The sequence below is a fragment of the Bufo gargarizans genome, chromosome 3 (assembly GCF_014858855.1).
Source record: "Bufo gargarizans isolate SCDJY-AF-19 chromosome 3, ASM1485885v1, whole genome shotgun sequence".
In the NCBI taxonomy this organism is placed as follows: domain Eukaryota; kingdom Metazoa; phylum Chordata; class Amphibia; order Anura; family Bufonidae; genus Bufo; species Bufo gargarizans.
The window spans coordinates 279,811,206-279,830,842 of NC_058082.1; the positions used below are offsets into that span (position 1 = coordinate 279,811,206).

At 44.1% G+C, this 19,637-nt stretch overlaps 1 protein-coding gene across 3 annotated transcripts in view; it reads right to left on the reverse strand.

The window, feature by feature from the left end:
* Positions 1 to 2,014: 2,014 nt before the first annotated feature.
* Positions 2,015 to 19,637, reverse strand: part of TRIM37 (tripartite motif containing 37) — a 105,719-nt gene continuing 88,096 nt past the window's right edge. For all 3 annotated transcript variants that reach the window (XM_044284924.1, XM_044284923.1, XM_044284925.1), the window contains 4 exons: positions 17,681 to 17,802; positions 9,791 to 9,940; positions 3,485 to 3,563; positions 2,015 to 2,795 (listed from right to left, as the gene is read on the reverse strand). In XM_044284924.1, coding sequence (XP_044140859.1) covers positions 2,792 to 2,795; positions 3,485 to 3,563; positions 9,791 to 9,940; positions 17,681 to 17,802 — 355 coding nt within the window. In that variant the 3' untranslated portion in view covers positions 2,015 to 2,791. The remainder of the gene's footprint in view (positions 2,796 to 3,484; positions 3,564 to 9,790; positions 9,941 to 17,680; positions 17,803 to 19,637) is intronic.

Consider the following 19,637-nt stretch of genomic DNA (forward strand, 5'->3'; position numbering starts at 1 on the left):
TTAAAAAAAACAGACACACAAATAAAAGGACAGTGGACGAGACTACACATCATATTTAGTTACAGAAGTACCATATTTCAGGCAATAACAACAATGCAAACAGCAGCTCGGATGCTACAAACAGCAGCGACGGGTTTGGCAAGGTCATTGCTCACTTGTTCAGCAAGGAATAAACTTCTCTATAGCCTTTTAGCATGTTAAATGTAAAACCACTTAAGATCATACTGAAGAATATCACCACTGACACAGTTATGTCTTTTACTATGTTGCTTAATATTTTCTGAGAAAAAAAAGAAAAAAGCTATAAAAACGTGAAATAAATAATTTAGCATCCAGGAGGAATGTGTCCAGAGGGATCAGTATCTAACCTACCGGCGACACATATTCTTACCCTTGGAGTGGGACAATAAATTTAAAGGTGCTCTCTACATAAACCTAAAGTAGTCTATGCACTATGGGTAACTGCACTGGAAGCCTCGATGGTTGGTGGCCTGTGAAATGGAATGGTAACAGGATAATAGTTACTATACAATAAGAGCTGTACAATGTCTCATCTAGTGAGTCATATCCTGGAAATGGACATTTTTCCTTTTCTTGGATGTTGCAGGTGAATCACACCGGTATACAGCAATGAATTATGTTTAAAGGGGTTCTGCAGTTTTTTTAAATTGATGATCTATCCTCTGGATAGATCATCAGCATCTGATCGTCGGGGGTCCGACACCCGGGCCCCCTGCCAATCAGCTGTTTAAGAAGGCAGTGGCGCTGGCAGTAGCGCTGCAGCCTTCTCGCTGTTTACCGCAGGCCCAGTGACGTCACGACTAGTATCACTGGCCTGGGCTAAGCCATGTTCACTTGAATGGAGCTTAGCCCTGTCTAGGCCATTGATACTAGTCGTGACGTTACTGGGCCTCCGGTAAACAGCGAGAAGGCCGCGGCACTACTGCCAGTGCCGCTGCCTTCACAAACAGCTGATTGGCAGGGGTCCCGGGTGTCGGACCCCCGCCGATCAGATGCTGATGATCCATCCAGAGGATATATCATCAGTTTAAACAAACTGCAGAACCCTTTTAATGACTAATTTGTACCATGTGACACCCTGACAACAGCTTGTCTACAGGCGGCAGTACTGACAACATTAACCCTTCATATAGTAAATGAATACACTGCAACAGGGAGAAACGGTCAATAGGTTTATATATACAGTATATTATATATTCATCCTAATGGGAGCTGAATATAGCTTGGAGTCTTAAAGGGATTCTTCAGGTTTGTATGGATAGAGTTAAGGTGGTAACCTCTACAGATCACAACAACAGAGGTCTTGTACCCTGTTTTCCTTATTACAAGTCAGTAGCAGGGGGAAAAGACTTGCCCATAGACTATAATGGAGAGTTCACCACTAACGTCTCCTCTGTCCTGCTACAGTGAGCAAGGGCGACAACAAAACCCTGTCCTTGTGATCAGTTGGGGGTTGTCTAAGCAGTCACAGAAACCATAAACGTCAGGAATACTCCTGTGACCAAGAGGAATAGGTGCTCTAAGCTTGTGATACATTTGCAGTAACGTGGTCTCAGAGCTGATACCAGCTTCAGGGAAGTAAATATGCATTTACATAATGGAGAAGGTATCTAGCACTTTGTGGCCTTCAGCTCAGTTGGAGATGTCTAAATGTTCCAACTGATTACAAGATCTCTACATTAAAAACACAGTCAAACAAGTGTGCCATTGTAGACAAGGCTCCTGAAATCTGTGCTCAGAGACCAAATCAGTGCATTAAATATATATCACAAACTGAGCAAATCGTGTACTCCGTTTAATCCATAGAAGGGAGCCTGCTATGTACTATGGAGACTGGTTTACAAGATCTTTCTACCTCTCCCAATCAGAAGGTCTTCCTTATTACGATTTCTTTGCTTACACGTGAAGGCACATAGTTGCACTGCAGGTCAAGGAGATTTAACAAGTGTGGACCTGAAGGGTTGAATATACTTAGCTAAATAAATACTGTAAATCAAGCTGCAAGTGTATTTATTGCTGGTTGTCTTCTAGCACCTATCTACTAAGAATGTCTTGATAACATTACAGTTTTTCTTAAAAGGGAGAAGCCGTTCGCTATTGCCCTTAGTATTTCTAGAGACACAGAACCTAAAAATGGCAATTTTTTTTTAAATATTATACAGATCACACTCCTTTGGCAGCCATGCAAATGAGAAAGAATTGAGCTTTCTTTAGGATTAGTGCAGTGCTGGACCGGAAAGACAATGTTTGTCATGGATTTTTATCTCAATTATTAAACATCTCTAAGAACGCGAGAATGTGTCCTTGGCTATGACCTAATATAGATCTACTGTGCTGTCCTCACAAAAGCTATGGACAGTCCCAGCGTGGTATAGCTTCTGTCAGCCAAGTCTAGCAAACCACTATCTGCCTGGAGATCAAGCATAAATGCTTTTTACAAGATGTAATTTTCATACATGAGCCACCTAGGACTTCCAAAGAAGAGACAACCATCAAGTGTTTCTTCCCTGGTGCATACTGTGAAAGCATGGAATGATTTACATTCCAATTGTACATAATGATTTCCATGCCGGATGCACTGGACTAATCCTGCATATTTACTGCCCGTGACAACTTTTGATTAAGGACTTGTGTGTAGTGTTGAGTAGCATCCTTGGTTCTATAAATATGTTACAGCAGTGAACATGCCCCCTAGATTGGATGAAGTCTTAAATTTCCTAGTGTTTTGTGGTCTTCAGCTCAGTTGGAGATGTCTTAACGTTCTCACAGATTACCTAGGCAAAAAAAAAATAAAACCATATGAAAAAGGCTTAATACAACTATGATAGAGCACACTTCACAACTATCATTAGCATTCATTTCAGTATTCATAGTGGACATACATTCCTACCCACGCACTTCTCATACTTTCCCTACCACTTGAAGGAATGGTTGCATCAAGTATAAGGTTCTACAGGAGATGAACACATTCTTGCATTTTTCTCAATGCTATTTCCATTTGTGCCATAACGTATGGATGTAATTAAACAAGATGTCTATATAGTCCATCACCCACTATAATAAGGATCGCTCCATTTCTCAATGGCCGTCTCCTTACCTCAAGAATCATACTAAGAAAAGTGATGCCTGTCACTTGCAGAATCTATACTGTCTTGCTTGGCTTCTATGGGGATCAGCACTGTTCTGATCTACATTTGATTAAATGTAACTTCATTGACTGTACACCAAGGCCAGACACCATGCTGTCACTAAGCCCCATCTTGTCACCTTGCTCTCTGTACTAAATAAAATGCTCTTCTGATCACACCCATACTTTTTACAATAGGGTGAGAGTAAATATACTCGAACAAATAATATTAATGCAGTGAAAGTTTCAAATGCAAGCTCATAATATGCTTAGTTCATGGCTACTGTATAGAGCTGCCATAAAAGAAGAAAGGATGGACTGAAATAAATGTGTTACCTTCCACCGTTGTCTCCAGCAGCAAAATGAAGGTCTTCTGAGCTTATATTGTTCTCATCTGGAAAAGGACAGGATTGATCTACACAGTGAAAAAAAAAAAGGATCCTTCAGAAGAATGGCACAGCAAATTGTACAAAAGATAGGGAATGATATCAGTAAAACGTACTGACAATTATTCAGATATTTTATCCATTATCCATTGATACCGGTGCTCATAAATGGTCTACTAAAGCGTAAAGCAGTTGTCCTATTACGACAACCTACAGCATAGGGATACGTTTCTGATCGGTGAGAAGTCTGACCAATGCGACCGCTGACAATCATAAGAGTGGGAGCCCGTGCTCTTGTGCTTGAATGAAGTGGTGAACATGCATGTGTGCCGACGCTCCATCTATGGGGTTGCACTTGTACATGGCAATCGCCAGTCTAGGAGAGTTGAATAGATCGGGTGACACACATGCATGTCTATTGCTGCATTCAAACAGGGAACACAGGCTCCCCGGTCTCATGATAGGGGGAATAAGTTGTCATAATAGGACTTTAGAGGGGATTTCATGCAATAAAAGCCTATAAGCTTGATGCCATCTCTGGAATCCCACTGACAATGCCCCCCCAACATGTCAGGTTATCCTTTAGCAAAATAGAACCATGGCAGACAATTTTTTTAAACCTTTTTGTTCACTAAAACTAAAAAGTGAACTTAAAGGGGTTTTGACACTTCAGCAAATAGCATTTATTATGCAGAGAGAGTTTCCATGGTTACGACCACCTTGCAGTCCAGCAACATGGCTGTGCTTGTACACTACAGAAAAAAGTACCACCTTACGTGAGCTCCCAGGGTCCCGGCCACCAGAGAGGTTGGCATTGTTTCTTATAGTGTGCATGCACGACCACCACTAATGAATTACAGGGTGGTTGTAACCATGGAAACGAGCAGTGTATAATGTGATGGAAAAATGAATCTAGCCAGCAAAGGAAGCAATATGGACAATCACAATACATTAATAAGTGCCTTGTATTAACTTTCTCTACATGATAAATGCCACTTGCTGAACTGAGACAGCCCTTTAGGACCGTCCCTGCTCAACTATCAGTGACTGACAGCTTTGCACATATGTATACACACTTAGACCTCATGCACATGAGCGTATTTTCGATTAGCATTTTTTATGAATCAAATGCAGACCCATTCATTTCTATGGGGCCTCCCCAATTTTTTTTTAAAGCACATGAATGTTATATGTGTGCTGTCTGCATCCATTTATCATGTAGAGAAAGTTAATACAACACTATTTTAATAAGTGGTTCCACTCACACACTCCCACCAAAAACTCCAAAGGGGTATCAATCGCCTTGGCCAAACATGTTTCCTTCGACCTCATTGACACACAGACCCGGACAGCAGGACACTTATCCTTACAGGGAGACCAGATGGAATATTGGTCACCTTAGCAAATATTTATGCCCCAAATACGCATCAAGCCTCCTGGATCCACACCACCCTAACTCTATTAGATAGCCTTAAGGCAGGGGAGCTGGTTGTTAGGGGGGATTTTAATGTGGCCCTTGACCCTCTGTTAGATAACACCTCAGGGAAGTCCTCTCTCTCCTACAAAACCCTCAAACATATAAAGAAATCACTAATTTCCCACTGATGGGGACTATAAGTTATACTCCGCACCACATAACTCCCATCACTCGGATCACTCCCCCTTGGAACTGATCCTGACCCTTCTCACACACGCCCACCAAATCATCTTGGCGCCTAAACGAGACTCTGCTCTCCATACCTTCAGTTCGCTCTAAAATACTGGACCGCCTTGACCTCTTCTTCAAACAGAACTTAAACACAAAAGTCTCCACTCTGTTGGTCTGGGAAGCCCATAAAGCTACAATTAGAGGGGAATTCATCTCAGCGGGCACATTCCACAAAAAAATAAGATTTTCAAATAAAAAGCCTAAAACTAGAGATCGGAAGGCTGGAAGAAACACACAAACAATCAATGGCATATGCTCATCTCCAACAACTCACATCAGCACATCTGCAATTGCGTGACTTACTAAACAAGAATTCCGCAAAAGTCTACATGTCAGTAAAACATTCATTTTATGCACATTGCGATAAGGACGAAAGCCCCGTACACAGATTTCAGAAATCAATACAAAAACAGGCGACATTACTATAGACCCGGCAAAAATCGAAGGAGAATTTATCGATTGCTACTCTTCTCTGTATCAACTAAACTCTCAAGAACAGGGAAAAAAGACTCGCAGGACAGATCCCTCTCCATCACAAAATTCCTATCACAAATTACCTTACCCACACTTACACCCTCATCCCATACAGAACTACTTAAACCATTCACCCGGGAAGAGGTCCAGTCCGCCCTGCGAAAAAGCCAAAAAAGCAAGGCTCCAGGCCCTGGTGGCCTTCCTAGCTTGTACTATGAAGCTTTCTCCTCTGTCCTGCTACCACAACTGACGGATACATGTAACGCATTTTTATCGGGGGCCACCATATCTCGACAAGCCTTAGAAGCTTACATCACTTTAATCCATAAAGAAGGAAAAGACCCTACACAATGTGGTAGTTACAGACCTATATTACTGCTAAACACAGATTTGAAGCTTTACGCCAGTTTACTGGCAAACAGATTAAAACCTCTGATTCCCTCCTTAATCTCTCCTGAACAGGTGGGATTTGTGGAGGGTAGAGAAGGGAAAGACAGCACCATGAGAGTTATCCTTACTACAAAACGCGACACGTAAAAAATCTCAGTTGGTGCTGTTGGGGACTGATGCAGAGAAGGCCTTTGACAGGGTGGACTGCACCTACATAAAGCAGGTACTAAGCCATTTTGGTTTCCAGCCAACTTTCATAGAAGCCATCTTCGTGATGTACTCCTGCCCCACTGCCAGACTACGCATTAATTGGTCTCTGTCCCGTTCAGGATATGTAATGGGACTAGACAGGGAAGCCCCTGTCCTATTCGTTGCATCTCTATTACATTTATCAATTAGGAAGCACCCAGACAGAGGATACGACGATGGTCGTTTTGTACATAGTGCAGCAGCTTATGCAGATGACATTCTGGTGATTATAATGAATCCTAACAGACAGACGCTCCTACATAATTATGGCCTTATTTCTAACTTAAAAATAAATGCTACCAAATCAGAGGCTATAGGGATAAATATCAGTGGAGAAGCAAGAAGCATCTTACAATCTCGATACCCCTTTCAATGGCCGTCAATGCACATTGCATATCTCGGCCTTCAGATTAGCCCGGTTTGGAAGGATTTATACACTCTTAACTATGTCCCTATTCCCCGAACATTCCAATCAATACTAGAGTCATGGTCTCTCCCTTTCCGGTCTTGAATGGGACGTAAGAATCTTATCAAAGCGATACTACTTCCAAAATTACTATATCTATTTCAGACATTGCCAATTCCACTCCCAAACTCATTCTTCACCACAATGAAGAAACTTATAAATAATTTCTTATGGCGCGACAAAAGACCCCATTTAAACAGTGCACTGCTCACTCAACGTAAAACAAGAGGTGGTATGGCATTACATGATTGGAGACTATACTATGAAGCAGTGCATTTGTCCAGACTGATACAATGGACTAGAACAGATAATAGCAAGCTTTGGGTCCCAATTGAAGAACAATTAGCGAACAGCCCATTGAGATCCCTTCTCTGGCGAAGGAAGAAATAAATGCCTAGTCAACTAACGCAAAACTCCATCACCCAGGCACCATTGAGAATTTGACAGTCATACATGGAAAATCTTAGCCCTAGCAGATCTCTCAGAATTATATCTCACAAAATACTCAGACATCGGTCTCAGAGACTCGGAGCGAAAACCCATCTTGAGCTGCTCATTATTGGATACAGAAAATACAGAAGACCCATTAACCCACACCTCCCCACACTCTTTATAAAAAGCTCACATCCGATCTATAATAGTTCCCTAATTGACCATCCCTTACTTCCAGAGAGAATTGACCCAGTTTGAAAAATGTATAGCCTCAAGAGCCCCTCCCAAACCCAAATACCCATGCGACAGACGGTATGTCTCAGAGTGGAGTAAAGATTTTGACACCACATGGACGGAACCCGAAATAAAACAACTATATCGTCACTCGCACGGTTTATCCCGGTGCACACGCCTTTAAGAAAATTCGTTCAAGTTAGTTACCAGGTGGTATCTCACTCCAACCCGGCTTAAACAAATGAACTGCCTCAGTTTGGACAACTGCTGGAGATGCCTCCACTCACTGGGTACATACCTACACATGTGGGGAGTTGCCCGGTGATTCAGCCTTTCTGGTCTGAGAAACTGGAACTGACAAAGCGCATATGCGCACTAGACAAAATCCCAGCGCCAATTTCTGTACTGCTAAACATTAGACTGAATGACATTCCCCACACTAAACGAAGGCTCTTCCACATTCTGACCACTGCAGCGAAGTCGCTGATACCTCAATATTGGAATCAACAGACCTCACCTTCCATATCTCCAGTGGTTACACAAAGTAAACCATATATAGGAGCTTTCTGGATGGGAGTCTAGAACACACACAAAAATTTCAAAAGATCTGGGAGGACTGGTCAACTTACCACTTAATGGCATCTGCTCTCAACAAGCTAGTAGAGACAAGTCTCATTCCCAATTGACCTCGACTCACTCGACACAAGAAACTTCTCACGTTCGCCTAATAACTCTCCATTACCCATACCTACCCCCTCCTCCTTTATCCAATTCACTCCAAATCGTTTGATGTACCTGTAATTAATATGGTATGATGAGCCGTTTGCTTATTAACCCTGTTCTATGTACTCTGAGATTATATCGTACCACCATTATATTTGTTTTAATAAAAAGAGAATTGAGAAGAAAAGTTAATACAAGGCACTTACTAATGTATTGTCATTGTCCATATTGTCTCCTTTGCTGGCTGGATACATTTTTCCATAACATTATACACTGCTCCTTTCCATGGTTACGACCACCCTGCAATCCATCACTGGTGGTCGTGTTTGTGCACTATAAGAAAAAATGCCAGCCTCTCTGTTGGCCGGTACCGTCGGAGCTCACGTAAGGTGGTAGTTTTTTCTATAGTGTACAAGCACAGCCATCCTGCTGGACTGCAGGGTGGTCGTAACCATGGAAACTTTCTCTGCATAATAAATGCTAATTGCTGAAGTGTCAAAACCCCATTAAGGACAGCCAGATCAATCGTGATAAGTTGCAGTGGTTGTGGTCATCAAACACAGAATAATTGTTCAAGATAACAGGCAGATACTGTGCGTTTCGCGCTTCCTCAGGCCACTGGAACTCTATGCGACGGAGATGTGTTGCACTGCGTGAGGCAAATGGTGGCAACACCAGATACTGACTGGTTTTCTGACCCCCCCCCCCCCCCCCTAAACTGTGCACATTTCAGAGTGGTCTTTTATTGTGGGTAGTCTAAGGCACACCTGTGCAATACTCATGCTGTCTAATCAGCATGTTGATATGCCACACCTGTGAGGTGGATTATATCGGCAAAGGAGAAGTGCTCATTAACACAGATTTGTGAACAGTATTTGAGAGTAATGGGTCTTTTGTGTATGTAGAAAATGTTTCAGATCTTTGAGTTCAGCTCATGCAAAATGGGAGCAAAACCAAAAGTGTGGTGTTATGCTCAGTGTATGTTTTTTATATAAAAACAAGTTAAGAGTGATTTAATTAGACAGAGCCACGTCAATGATAATCTGGTTTCCAATGTTCTAAATCAGCATCAGCAGAAAGATGGTGTCAGCTCATTTCCAGAACAGCATGAAACAAAGACGGTAATAAAAAGACAGACACAAGAAAGCTATAAATTCTGACGCCCTTATTCCATTAGTTATTGTTCTTATAACGCGGTGATGGGCTGGGTGTAATTATTAAAAGTGGAGAATACCATTGACTGCTACAAGACAGAAATACTGTTGTACAGATAAAATAGTATAATGAAGTCAAGTGAAAGCTAAAACTGAATAATCCAATACAAAAAAATAACCTGCAGTACACAACATAAGCACAAGGTGGCATGGAGAGCCTTCACAATATTGTACACTTCAATACACTTATTCCTTAGGCGACTGTCGAGAATTATAAAATGTATAAAGCAAGAAGGTAACCCCCGGTAATACCCCGAGTGGTAATAGCACTAGCCGGGTGCAGAATCTGCAGGGGTGGACATATACCATGGAACAACCTAAATGGAGGGGAAATCTGTATATAGTCACAAGACGGAGGGAACTCACCGTCACCAGAAGGCTGTGCTGCGAAAGGGTCATTAAAACTGCCACAGGTTATACTCTCTTCCTGCTCTTCATTTTCAGTGTCACACTCAATGTCGCTGTCACTACTCATTCCTGGCAAAATGTGAAGAACATGCTTGGAGCATAAACCAGCTGATGGAAAGGGGGAAAAAAACAAAAAACATAAAGCAGGATTAAAATACAGAACCCGACCATAACACTTTCTACAATAAAGAAATGCACATGATGAGTGTCTAATAGATAGAAGGCATTACTAGTCCTGGCAGTGAAGATGTTAATCTGGTAATCTTGTAAATGAGACTAAATGGTACTGTAGAGCACATCACGCAGCAGTGACTAAGCGTGAAAAAACCCTCTCTTATACCATGTCACTGAAAGACCTTCTCTAAATGCCAACTCCCACACACTTTTCACATGCTGCAGATAGGGTTGGATGCTGGCACCTTAATAGAAGTTCTGTACTACAAGGCATCAGTCATTGAAATTTAAATGAGTGCAGGGGTGGAAGAATACCGTGATTGAGCAAGAAATAAATCAAACACACTTATTAGAGATCACTTACAAAAAACAAGACTTCTGGAGCCGAAACAGTCAGCAAACAATACAAGCAGTTAGCAATTGTTCAAAAATGCCTAGTGAATGAGTAAGCTTGGTGAATCACATCATGCCAGCTACCATATTTATTTTAAAGCCCCAACTGCAGGTTCAAGGGGTATTCTGGTTATAGATAGGGATAACTATCAGATCAGTGGGGGCCCTATCGCTGGGACCCCCACCGATCACAAGAACGAGGGCCCCATACTCTGTGGAGCCCCCCTGAAATGGATGGAGCAGCTAGTCGAAAAAGTGCGCCACTGCTCTATTAATTTCTATGGGAGTGCTGGGGGATCAACAAGGTACAAGGCCTCTGTTTTTGTGATTGATGGGGGTCTCAGTGGTAAGATCCTGTGGATAGGGGATGACTTTCTATAAACAGAATATACCTGCAGTTGGGGCTTTAAAAGAAATATGGCAGCTGGCATGATGTGAATCACCAAGCTTAAGCCTTGTTCACACGTCAGTGTTTGGTCAGTGATTCCATCAGTGATTTTGAGCCAAAACCAGGTGCAGCTCTAAACACAGAACAGCTGCAGATCTTTCCCTTATACCTTGTCTCTGAGTAGCTCCACACCTGGTTTTGGCTCAAAATCACTGATGGAAATCACTGACCAAATACAGACGTGTGAATAAGGCTTTACTCAGTAACCCATAGCTTTTTATATTTTCTGTTCCCATATATGAGGGCTTATTTTTTGCAAGACAAGTTATGATAAATGAAATGGTGTCATTAATAAATATATCTTGTACTGGAAAATGGGAATAAAATTCCTTGTGGGTAGAAAATTAAAACGATTGTCACCCAATGGCTGGTGAAAGAAATATAAAACATTGCACTATTTAGTAAATTATCTTTCACTTATCTTTTTCTCTTTTCTTCTTTATCATAAATTTTATTTTAATTAATTCATTACAAGCCCCCTCACGTGTTAAATCACTACATACACCCCCCTGACACTTTTCACTTTACATACACCAATAAAAATAAAAATGTCCAATTCATCCCAGAGAATGTACTCCGCTGAAGAGGTATACGCCATCCTTGCCTCTGAAACAGAGTCTGCAAGTGAGGGAGAAGAGGATGCCACATTCCTCAACTCCATCATCATCCGGTGATGAGGGACCCTCAAGGAGACTCCCCCCCACCCCTGCTCCCCCCCCCAATGATCCCCTCTGGTCCACACCGCCTGAGGATTATGTGCCCCAAATTCCAGAGTTTGTGGGAAACTCTTGAATCCAGATTGACTGCACAGGCTTCACAGAAATACATTTTTTCTGAATCTATTTCTCCGACGATCTCATAAATTTGATTGTGGCCCAAACAAATTTGTACGCCCAGCAGTTTATTTCTCAAAACCCAACATCCTCATATGCTAGACCCCTAGGTTGGACCCCTTTAAATGCAGCAGACATTATGAAGTTGTGGGGGCTGTTGCTGCATATGGGCCTTGTAAAAAAAATAAAACTGAAATGAGACAATATTGGAGTTCAGATGTCTTGTACCACACTCCAATTTACAATATGGCCATGTCCCGCTCAAGATTTGAATCCATTTTGAAATTCCTACATTACAATGATAATGCACAATGCACAGTGCCCCCCCCCCCCCCCCCCTAAATGACCTACATTTTGACAGTCTATTCAAAATAAGACCCCTTCTGGGGCACCTCAACTCAAAATTTACAGAAGTGTTCACCCCAGCAAAATAAATTAGCATAGACTAGTCCCTTGTACATTTTAAAGGAAGGGTTAAATTTCGCCAGTACCTGCCCAGCAAGCGGGCACGGTACGGAATAAAAATGTACAAGCTGTGCGAGAGTACCTCTGGGTACACCTACAGGTTCCGGGTTTATGAGGGGAACGATTCCCAGATACAACCCGCTGAATGGCCCCCCCGTCCTAGGAGTTACCGGCAAGATTGAGTGGGACCTACTGCACCCACTTCTAGATGATGGTTATCACCTCTATGTAGATAACTATTACACCAGCATACCCCTATTCATGTCCCTAAAAGCCTGAGGTACTGTGGCTTGTGGCACAGTGCGAGAAAATCAGAGACGGCTCCCTAGATCCCTGGTAGGGCAACTACTCCAAAAAGGTGACAGTAGGGCTCTCCTCCATGAGAACATGCTGGCTGTTAAGTACAAGGACAAGAGGGATGTCCTTGTACTGACCACCATTCACAAAAACACCAGTTCTCCTGCCCAAGTGCGAGGTACCACTACCCCTGTCAACAAGCCTGACTGTAGGGGTGGGCGGTATAGGCGATATAGGCGATATGCGATATGAATTTGGGCCACGATATGGATTTTCGCCATATCGCCGGACCGCGATATGATCGCGCGCACCATGTTCTGAGCTGGCCGACACAGTGGAGGGAGGAGGAGGGGGGAGGAGGGAGTCTCTCCCTCCCCACTGTGCGCGGCTGCCGCTGAACACCAATGAGGACAGAGTAGGAGGAGGAGGGGAGGGACTGTGGCCACTGCACTACCAATGAATGTGCCGGCCATATCCCTCAGGGTCCCCCTCCTCCCCCCCATCATTGGTGGCAGTTTGCAGTTCCGATCGGAGCCCCAGCAGTGTAATGCTGGGGCTCCGATCGGTTACCATGGCAGCCAGGAGTCACGCTGCTGAAGTCCTGGCTGTCATGGTATGTTAGTGAGCAGAGAGCAGCGCATTATACTCACGTGCGCTGTGGCTGCCGGTCGCTCCTTCTTCTGTCTGTGCGGCGGATAGCTAATGCTTACAGCATTAGCAATGCGCCGCACAGACCTATGAGAAGAAGGAGCGACCGGCGGCCACAGCGCACGTGAGTATAATGCGCTGCTCTCTGCTCACTAACATACCATGGCAGCCAGGACTTCAGCAGCGTGACTCCTGGCTGCCATGGTAACCGATCGGAGCCCCAGCATTACACTGCTGGGGCTCCGATCGGAACTGCAAACTGCCACCAATGATGGGGGGGAGGAGGGGGACCCTGTGGCCACTGCCACCAATGATTAATACTGGGGAGGGGGGGTTTGCGTTACCAGAGGGGGCAGATCAGAGGCTGGGGAAGGGGGGCAGATCAGAGGCTGGGGAAGGGGGGCAGATCAGAGGCTGGGGAAGGGGGGCAGATCAGAGGCTGGGGAAGGGGGGCAGATCAGAGGCTGGGGAAGGGGGGCAGATCAGAGGCTGGGGAAGGGGGGCAGATCAGAGGCTGGGGGGCAGATCAGAGGCTGGGGGGCAGATCAGAGGCTGGGGGGCAGATCAGAGGCTGGGGGGCAGATCAGAGGCTGGGGGGCAGATCAGAGGCTGGGGGGCAGATCAGAGGCTGGGGGGCAGATCAGAGGCTGGGGGGCAGATCAGAGGCTGGGGAAAAGATCAGAGGCTGGGGAAAAGATCAGAGGCTGGGGAAAAGATCAGAGGCTGGGGAAAAGATCAGAGGCTGGGGAAGGGGGGCAGATCAGAGGCTGGGGAAAAGATCAGAGGCTGGGGAAGGGGGGCAGATCAGAGGCTGGGGAAGGGGGGCAGATCAGAGGCTGGGGAAGGGGGGCAGATCAGAGGCTGGGGAAGGGGGGCAGATCAGAGGCTGGGGAAGGGGGGCAGATCAGAGGCTGGGGAAGGGGGGCAGATCAGAGGCTGGGGAAGGGGGGCAGATCAGAGGCTGGGGAGAAGATCAGAGGCTGGGGAGAAGATCAGAGGCTGGGGAGAAGATCAGAGGCTGGGGAGAAGATCAGAGGCTGGGGAGAAGATCAGAGGCTGGGGAGAAGATCAGAGGCTGGGGAGAAGATCAGAGGCTGGGGAGAAGATCAGAGGCTGGGGAGAAGATCAGAGGCTGGGGAGAAGATCAGAGGCTGGGGAGAAGATCAGAGGCTGGGGAGAAGATCAGAGGCTGGGGAAGGGGGGCAGTTCAGAGGCTGGGGAAGGGGGGCAGTTCAGAGGCTGGGGAAGGGGGGCAGTTCAGAGGCTGGGGAAGGGGGGCAGTTCAGAGGCTGGGGAAGGGGGGCAGTTCAGAGGCTGGGGAAGGGGGGCAGTTCAGAGGCTGGGGAAGGGGGGCAGTTCAGAGGCTGGGGAAGGGGGGCAGTTCAGAGGCTGGGGAAGGGGGGCAGTTCAGAGGCTGGGGAAGGGGGGCAGATCAGAGGCTGGGGAAGGGGGGCAGATCAGAGGCTGGGGAAGGGGGGCAGATCAGAGGCTGCCGCCATGGTCAGCTCCCTGCTGTTGTGTGCACTATGCACAGGGCAGCAGGGAGAGTGTAAAGTCCTCTATAGAGCTCTATTAGGGTGAATATGACAAGGGTTCTAGCCCTTAAGGAGGCCAATAGTTAATAAATAAAAAGTAAAAAATAAATAAAATTTAAACACCCCCCCCCCAATATAGAAAACAATATATCGCAATATATATCGCATATCGCACATGCTTAAAATTATATCGCAATATAGATTTTAGGCCATATCGCCCACCCCTACCTGACTGCATCCTTGATTACAACAGGCACGAGGGAGGGGTTAATCTGTCTGATCAAGTTGTGAAGCCCTACACTGCCATGCGTAAAACTAAGGTGTGGTACAAAAAGCTTGCCGTATACATTGTACAGATGGCAATTTACAATGCATAGATTTTACATAGAACTGCAGGCCGCCACACAGGAACTTTCCTTCAGTTCCAAGAGGCGGTAATCAAGGCCCTAATTTCCCCAAAGTCAGGAAGCGGAGGGCCCGAGTACTTCAGGAGGTCAGGGTGCCCGTGTTGTACCAGGACAACATTTCCCTGGTGAAGTCCCACAAACAGCAAAGAGGGGAAGACCCAAAAAAGATGTTGGGTTTGTTACAAAAGGGGAATACGAAAGGACACCTGCCCTGATAAACCTGGCCTCTGCATGAAAGAATGCTTCCGAACCTACCACTCATCCATGGATTTTTTATTTCACCCTTTATGCTCCCTGTAATATTTCCATATCTCTGATTTAGTCCACCTCACTTGCATACCCACTTTCCAACAACCACTACATAATCTTTTCTGTGAGACGCCTGTTTGGTAAAAAGTACCCTTTCCACCACTTAAAATGTTCGTACGGGGGTGCTCTTTCCGAAATGGGGTCACTTTTGGGGATTTTTCATTTCTGGGGACCTCTGGAAAATTTTTAAATGTGACATGGCAGCTAAAATCCATGTCTGCCAATTCAGGTCAGCAAAATCCATATTTAGCTGTTTGACTCTAGAACCCTGCCATGCACCCATACATCATTTTATGAGCACACATTGGGTGTTGGCGTATTTCGGGGGGAATGGGGAACAAAATTTGGGGTGCTTTTTGTCCTATTACCCCTTATGAAAGTGAAAATGTGGGTGTAAAGCAACTTTTTATGGAAAAACAATTTATTTTTCATTTTCACAGCCAAGCATTTTCTAATTCTGTGAAACGCCAGATGGGTCTAAGTGCTCACTACAGACCTTGAAATATTAATTGAAGGGTGTAGTTTCCAGAATGGGGTAACTTATTGGGGATTTCCACTCTAGGGGTACCTCAGGGTGTCTTTATATGCAACATAGTTCCCAAAAGCCGATCTGGCAAAATCTGTCCTCCAAAAGCCCTATGGCGCTACTTCCCTTTTGGACCCTACCATGCACCCATACATCATTTTATGAGCACAAATTGGGTGTTGGCGTATTCGGAGGGAAATGGGGAACAAAATGTGGGGTGCATTTTGTCCTGTTACTCCTTGTGAAAGTGAAAAATGTGGGTGTAAAGCAACTTTTTATGAAAAAAACTGCAATTTTTCATTTTCACAGCCAAGCGTTTCCTAATTCTGTGAAACGCCCGATGGGTCAAAGTGCTCACTACACACCTTGAAATATTCCTTGAGGGGTGTAGTTTCCAGAATGGGGTCACTTTTTGGGGGTTTCCACTGTAGGGCCACCTCAGAGTGTCTTCACATGCGACATAGCTCCCAATTACCATTCCAGCTAAATCCGCTCTCCAAAAGATGCTCCTGCCACTATGAAGCCTGCTGTGCGCCCATACATCAGTTTTTGAGCGCACATGGGGTATTTCTGTAAACCCCAGATTCAGGGTAATAGATTTTGAGTTTTGTTTGGCTGTTAACCCTTGCTTTGCTACTGGAACAAATGGATTAAAATGAAAAATCTGCCAAAAAAGTGAAATTCTGAAATTTCATCTCCATTTGCCATTCACTTTTGTGAAACACCTAAAAGGTTAACAAAGTTAGTAAAATCAGTTTTGAATACCTTGAGGGGTGTAGTTTCTAAAATGGGGTGATTTATGGGTGGTTTCTAATATGTAAGCCCCAGAAAGTGACTTCATAACTGAACTGATCCTGAAAAATTTGGGTTTTGGAAATTGTTAAAAATGTTGTTAAGATTTGCTTCTAAACTTCTAAGCCTTCTAACGTCCCGAAAATATAAAATGTCATTTTCAAAATTATCCAAACAAAGTAGACATATGGGGGATGTAAAGTAATTACTATTTTTGGAGGTATTACTATCTATTATAAAAGTAGAGAAATTGAAATTTGGAAATTTTTCCAAATCTTTGGTAAATTTTGTATTTTTTTATAAATAAAAAAAACCCTTTTTTTTTTTACTCCATTTCACCAGTGTCATGAAGTACGATATGTGACGAGAAAACAATCTTTTTACTCCATTTCACCAGTGTCATGAAGTACGATATGTGACGAGAAAACAATCTCGGAATGGCCTGTATAAGTAAAAGTGTTTTAAAGTTATTACCACAAAGTCACACGTTAGATTTTCAAAAAATGGCGTGGGCAGGAAGGTGAAAACAGGCCCGGGGTTAAGCAAATCCAAAGTGAACAGAAGGCAGGGGAAACAGAAGTAGGCAGGGACAACAAAAGTAGTCAGGGTCAGCAATACCATAGTGCAGAACCAAATATCACAGTGCAGAACAAAATACTGCCACCCACACCATAGCATCCAACTAGATCACCTTCCTGAGGACAACAATATACTTGAATTCCGGAGGGTACCAGAGGCGACCGGGCAGGAACAAATGTACCTGGTTCTCCTAGCATTAATTAATGCTGAGCACATCAGATTGTTAGGAACCTGGCTGGCAGCCGAGAGCAGGGCTCAGGTGGCCCCCTGGGCATCTGCCCACCAGGAAATTTCCCTGTAGGGTCAATGACCATCTCACCCCTGGTACCCACCTAGTATGATATTTCCTGTAGAAATACAAAGCATATAAAAATAACCAAGCTAAAAATGGGACATGTGAACATAATCTGCAAAACGAGATAGGGAGACAAACATATTTTACCTTCATCTGGATACGATGAAACTCCTTCTGAAATCATAGGGTTAATTTCACCTGCATCTTGATCACTGTCTAAGCTTCCAGGCTGTACAGTATCCTTTACACTCCATCCTTTTGAATTTGATCTTTGTAAGAAGATATGGATTTAATTTGTAATTCACATAATATAAAGCTGAAGTACATTATGAGAAGATCATTTCTCAACAAGTTGACTATACACTCGAGACAGCAGGTGGGCTAATGCTTGTTCAATTGATACCTATTCCTCCTGACCCCTTCCCACCCCCCAATACACATTTAGATCAGCGGACAACTCTGGCGATGGCTTATCTCCGTTGAGAACAGAAGAATGAGGCAATGCTGAAGTCCTCCCCAACATCTGCCACCAGGAAGAGTTAGGACACCACTATAGACATTTGCCAATATTTGAAGGTTCAGCTGACATTCATCTAATATGTATGGATACTTTTAGTGACTTAATCCATACATAAAAGGGGTCAACCACAAACTCGTCCTAAACCCAGTTGTTATGGGCTGCTTGTCTCCAAAATAAAAAGCAATTTTAGAGGTTGAAACAGCACAAAGGTTCATACCATCCTTTCTCTTCTACAAGCTGTCGGCTCTCCTGTTCTGGGCAGGTAGGGTGTGTTACCAGGAATCAGCAACAAGGGGTTCATTTTGGCCCACCTTTGTGATATATACTCTCTTGTTTAGTGATATTTGCAACAAGTAGGGAAAAAAAAATTAGCATTTTGAAAGTCAATTAGAATTTAAAGGGCTTCTCCAAGATTAACATATTGATGACCTATCCTCAGCATAGGTCACCAATATAAGATCGGCAGAGGTCTGACTCCCAAACAACTGTTTGAGGCGAGTGCCATGGCCTCATCGAAGCTTGCCAAGCACAGCGCCGTCCATTGTATAGCGGCTGTTCTTCATACTGCAGTTAAGCCTCATTCACCTGAATGGGGTTGAGATGCACCAAGGTCACGTGACCAAAAAAATTTGACGTCTCATGGTCCACATGCTGTGCATCCGCCCTACAGCTGATCAGCAAGGGTCAAACTCATTTTGAGGACCTATCCTTCGGATAGGTCATTAATATGTAAATCCTGGAGAACTCCTTTAAACAGGGTCTGTCACCAGATCTCACAGTTGGAGCAGGATTGAATATAACGATTGCTTTAAAATCAGGAGCTGAAATTTCTAAATGGATTTTAAAGGGAACCTGTGATCAACTTTATGCTGCCCATACTAATGGCAGCATAAAGTATATACAGGGGAGTGTATTTCTGCTGTCTATCATTTATAAGTTAAAAGTAAGTGGTAGCCGAGAATCAACATCAATCATTGCAGACTGGGCCTGGAAAAGAGTCATGGCCACCTGAGAAGTGTCCTGGTTATTCATAAATTCCTGCTCTCCTGCTGATGACAGTCTTCTACCTAGTTTTCTTCCTTTCTGTCTAGGAGAGAACTGCCAATCAGCTGATGGGTGAGAGTGCAGTAGATTACAAATAACCAGGACTCGTCTCAAGTAGATTTGACTCTTTTCAAGGCCCGGGCTGCAATGATTATGATGCTCGTTCTCAGCAACCACCGACTTTTAGCTGATGAGTGACACCGCTGAAATCATCATTTCTGTCACTACTTTATGCTGCCCTCAGTGAGGTCAGCATAAAGTTGATGACAGGTTCCCTTTAAGGCCATTTTACATGGATTTTCATCAGCTTCATTAGGACCAAGTGATCGCTTTAATAATGTCTGCAGTTTGTCCTGTGGAATCTGATGACGGATTACTCAGATTAAATGATCTGCTTTTATGTGTCACTATTTAGGTGGCACTTTGTGTGCCACTATTATTGTAGCTCATTGCTGACTGTCGTCAGTAAGGTCTCTTTTGTTCTTGGCGATGGGCAGAAGTGACAACAAGTAATTTTTTGTCCATGTTCAAAATTTCCAA